Source organism: Nematolebias whitei, chromosome 15 (assembly GCF_014905685.2).
Source record: "Nematolebias whitei isolate Nwh7 chromosome 15, NemWhi1, whole genome shotgun sequence".
NCBI lineage: Eukaryota > Metazoa > Chordata > Actinopteri > Cyprinodontiformes > Rivulidae > Nematolebias > Nematolebias whitei.
Window position 1 is genome coordinate 38,199,233 of NC_056512.1, and position 4,605 is coordinate 38,203,837.

The following is a 4,605-nucleotide window of genomic DNA, read 5'->3' on the forward strand; positions in this document are numbered from 1 at the left end:
CGGTCTGTTAAGAGTCTGGTCTGTTGGAGTCCGGTCTGTTAAGAGTCCGGTCTGTTGGAGTCCTGTCTTTTGGAGTCTGGTCTGTTAAGAGTCCGGTCTGTTGGAGTCCTGTCTTTTGGAGTCTGGTCTGTTAAGAGTCCGGTCTGTTAGAGTCCCGTCTGTTGGAGTTCGGTCTGTTAAGAGTTCGGTCTGTTAAGAGTCTGGTCTGTTAGAGTCCGGTCTGTTGGAGTCCAGCCTGTTGGAGTCCGGTCTGTTAAGAGTCCGGTCTGTTAAGAGTCCGGTCTGTTGGAGTTCGGTCTGTTAAGATTCTGGTCTGTTGGAGTCCGGTTTGAGGTCTCAGGTTGAAGGTTCTTTCTCAGCAGTCAAACAAACAGAACCTCAGAATTTTTCTTCAAACCAAAGAAACAAAACCCCAAACTGGACCAGAGGTTCTGGGTCACCTTTGAGCAGCAGTGGGGTGAATGGGATAAGGGGAGGTCTCAGGCTGGTGATAAGGTCTCTGTAGGACTTGTGGTTCCTGGATGGGTCCTGCAGAACAAATGGACCAGAGATGAGCCTTATCTTAATGACCCGGACCAGTTCTGAGGAAAGCGGACCGAGCAGAACCAACAGAACCAGGTTTACTCACCGCGACGCTCTCAAACTGCTGGAACTGCTTCCTGAACTTTCCTGGGAGACCCTGAAAGAACCAGAACCGGTTTCATGATCAGAACAGGAAGTAGTTTAACACATGAACAGAACTGAGTCAGAACAGGTTCTGGTTGTTTTCTGGTTCAGCCTCTGATGGAGACCTCAGACGTTCCTCCTCAGAGGATCTGGACCTGCCGGGTCGTACCTCCCAGGTGAGTCTCAGTCTGCTGATGGCGGGGTTATCCAGACCCAGAACCACCGCAAGGAAGGACAGCAGGTCCTGCTGCTGTTTGCACCTGAAACACAAATGGGTCAGCCATTCAGAAACAGGAAGTTTGGGTTTTCAGACTGACACCGGGTCAGGAACCAGATCCTTTGGTTTCATAAGAATCAACGTTTTATCAGCTGAGAAATTGTTTTTCCTTTTATCAAGAAAATGCACTCAGCCTCTAGACCGGATCAGACTGAGCAGAACTCTGATGGACTTTAAACAGAACCAACTAGAACCCCCCACCCCCCAAAAAAATGGAACCAAGAAGTACCAGCTTGAACTAACCAGAACCTAGAGAGGAGAACCGTGCTTTCATCCAATCAGCCAGCAGTCTGTTTCCATGGAAACAAGTCAATAAATACATAATGTCTTGCCATACTTCTCAATAAATAGACTAATATCTTGCCATAGTACACAAATGTTTTGATGTACCTATAAATAAATACATAAATGCCTTGCCGTTCTCTTTTCTCTATGCTGCTGCTGTGGATCGTAGCAGGAAACTTTTCCAAACAGCTGATGTGGAACAAACGGGCAGAACCTTAAGCTCCTGGGTTTCATCAGAACCGTTCTTGCTTTGCTTTGATGTAGAGAACTTTAGGACGTATTGTCTTCTGACGATGAAAACGCAGTTAAATAAAATGTGCGCCTACTTCGTGTGACGACCGTGCTCTTTCCCAGAATGTTTGGATTGTGAAGGTTCTGTTTGAACAAATGGACCGGGACCCCCCCCAGCACCCTGAACCTGGGTTCTCCTCAGGTGACGAGTTCGGACTCACAGCGCTGCGATCTTGATGAACTTGCGGAGCAGCTGGATCCTCTTTGGCAGCGACTGGCACTGCAGGATCTCGGTGGCGACCCAGTGCTGCACCTCGCTGCAGCGCTGCAGAACCAGCTCCAGGTTCAGGGGGCGCCAGCGGGCCTGCTCGCCGTGAAACACGTAACACACGAACTCCACCTGCAGGAGACACACGGGCGGGTTCTGAGCAGAACTTTAAGAAAAGGCTTTCAGAAGGAGTTCAGAAGTCTCTTTTCACAAAGCAGGAAATTTAAACTTTAAATAATTCTTAAAATAACTTTTCTGAACGTGTTTGTATTTAAAATGTTAACGTTTCAAGTCTCTGGATGAGAGTTTCCATGGCAACAGGCGGTTCAGCTTTCAGTCCAGACCCGCGTCCAGGTTCTGAGACTCTTACGAACCTCGTGGACGCAGCTGAACAGCTCCCAGTCGAACGCCACCAGCTGACTGGCTACTTCTTCTGCTGACATGTCGTGAAGTTTGCTGTCGCCCGGCGTCCAGTGGATCTCCTCAGGAAGAGGAAGCTGAGGGGACAGGAAGTGACATCATCAGATTCAAAGCAACCAAAACGAAATGTTAAAATGAACCCACTGCAAAGCAAAGTAAACTGGTTTCTCTCTGAATAAAACTGGTTTTACTCTGAATCTAAATGGTTTCACTTAGAATCTAACTGATTTCACACTTAATAAAACTGGTTTCACTTAGAATAAAACTGGTTTCACTCTAAATAAAACTGGCTTCACACTGAATAAAACTGGTTTCACTCTGAATCTAAATGGTTTCACACTGAAAACGGGTTTCACACTTAATAAAACTGGTTTCACTCTGAATCTACAGTAGTCCCTCGCTACTTCACAGTTCGACTGTTGTGGACTTGCTCTTTCACGTTTTTTCAAAGATTGTACACGACAACATTTTAAAAATTTGTACATGACACACAATTGTCAACTTTAATTACTACTCACGTGATTGGGACAGTACGGTATACCATACAGTGAAAAGCTAACAAAAAGAAAAATTTTGGACAGGCGCCGCCATTTTGTAGTTTTCTCTCAATAAGCATACACTGTATCGCCACTCAAAATGACTAAATTACCCAGAAGTCAACAGTGCTTCGAGCTGTTGCTTTCTGCTGAAATGAAGAGAAAGTTTTGATCAGATCGGAAAAAGTTCGGTCCTTATTCATAGTGACTTTATCGCCCAGCAGATGCAGAGAGCCGATCAAAACCGGACCAGAACTACTTCCAGCCTCATTGGTCAATCTGAGAGCTGCTGGCCGGCCCACGAGGCCTCTCGAGTGGGGAGGCGTCGCTTGGAGGTCCGGTGTCTTCTCCTGAGCTCACCGGGACTTTTTTCATCGGATTTCTCTGGATTATTTGGACTCGATCGGGACCATTGTGGGATTTGTGCTGGCTCTCCCAAGGTCCAGCTCTCTCTAAAAGCGTCTTGGCCCTCAGCGGCTGCAGACAGATGATCAGAACCGGACTGAGGCTGCTGAGTACAGTACCGATATGAAATTTTGCAGAACTATAAAGTACATGTACGCATGTTGTTAAAATGACGTAGGTTCAAAAGTTTAGAACGTTGCAAGAGTGTGGGAGGGGTCTCTAAAGCCTTAAAAGATACAAAAATAAATATAACGTTTCTACTTTGTGGTTTTTCATTTTACTTAATGCGGGGGGGGGGGGGGGGGGGTCTGGAATGTAACCCCCGTGATCAACGAGGGACTACTGTAACTGGTTTTATTACGTGAACAGTGAACAGATCAGAACCTGACCAGAGAGTCCAGTTCAGACGGCTCGCAGGCAAACAGGTGAGTGTTGACTCCCAGCGTGGTGAAGACGGCCTCATCGCTGGGTCGGAACACGGCTTTTTCTGAAAACACGTCACACACTCAGAAACCTGTTAAAGTGTGTATGCACGAGTGTGTGTGTGTGTGTGTGTGCCGACCTCCGGCTGATGTGACGGCCACCAGAATCAGGTTTCCAGGCAGAACCGGCTGGTCTTCGCTGTACTGAAGTTTCTCTTTGACCAGAGCCAGAATCTCTCCGACTCGACAGGACAGGCGGCTCCGGATGGTGACGTACGAGTGATCCGGGGTGTACACCCTGCAGAAAACTACACACACGCACACAGATACGCACAGATGAGCAGTGAGATTCTGGCTCCCTCTGCAGGACATCATTGGAACTGCAGCACCAAGAACAAATAAAGGTTCAGTCCAGGTTGTTGTTGGTGTGTGTGTGTGTGTGTGTTCAGGGTGTGTCGGCATGTCATTTGTATATCTCAACCACAGATTGCAGCTGTGTTTGCATGTTGATTGTGGGTGTGTGTTTACAATCCCCAGTGTGCAGCAGCTTTTGTGATTTGTACGTGCACAGGTGTGTGTGTGTGCAGTGATCTGCGGGTGCCGTACTCTCGTCGGAGCCTCTGAAGGCCTCGCGGGGCTGCAGACAGGCGTCGATACGCCTGAAGTGTCTGAACAGAGGCCGGACCTGCTTCTTCCTGCTCTCCTTCTCCTCATCGGTGCTGGAAAACCCAAACAGGCATCAAATAAACACGTGACGATACAGAACAACATGTTCAACACGTGACGATACAGAACAACATGTTCAACATGTGACAAAACAGAACAACATGTTCAACACGTGACGATACAGAACAGCATGTTCAACACGTGACGATACAGAACAACATGCTCAACACGTGACGATACAGAACAACATGTTAAAATAAACGTGTTAAAATAATGAGGGCAAGCGTTTAACCACATGCTGCTCAGCACCAATTGTGTTTAATACAAACTCGTCTGTAAAGAACAAAATGTTCTGTTTGGTTCCTTAACACTCCACACAGAACCTTCGGAACATCTCTGCAGAGCCTTCGGAACATCTCTGCAGAGCCT

General features: G+C 47.3%; 1 protein-coding gene across 1 annotated transcript in view; it reads right to left on the reverse strand.

Moving 5' to 3' along the window:
- The window catches only part of rapgefl1 (Rap guanine nucleotide exchange factor (GEF)-like 1), a 23,744-nt gene that overhangs the window by 3,095 nt on the left and 16,044 nt on the right, over window positions 1-4,605 (reverse strand). The window contains exons 6-13 of the mRNA XM_037688649.1: window positions 4,117-4,229; window positions 3,651-3,818; window positions 3,478-3,575; window positions 2,102-2,224; window positions 1,681-1,859; window positions 836-926; window positions 629-679; window positions 441-528 (exon numbers count right to left, since the gene is read on the reverse strand). Of these exons, the coding sequence (XP_037544577.1) occupies window positions 441-528; window positions 629-679; window positions 836-926; window positions 1,681-1,859; window positions 2,102-2,224; window positions 3,478-3,575; window positions 3,651-3,818; window positions 4,117-4,229 (911 nt within the window). The remainder of the gene's footprint in view (window positions 1-440; window positions 529-628; window positions 680-835; window positions 927-1,680; window positions 1,860-2,101; window positions 2,225-3,477; window positions 3,576-3,650; window positions 3,819-4,116; window positions 4,230-4,605) is intronic.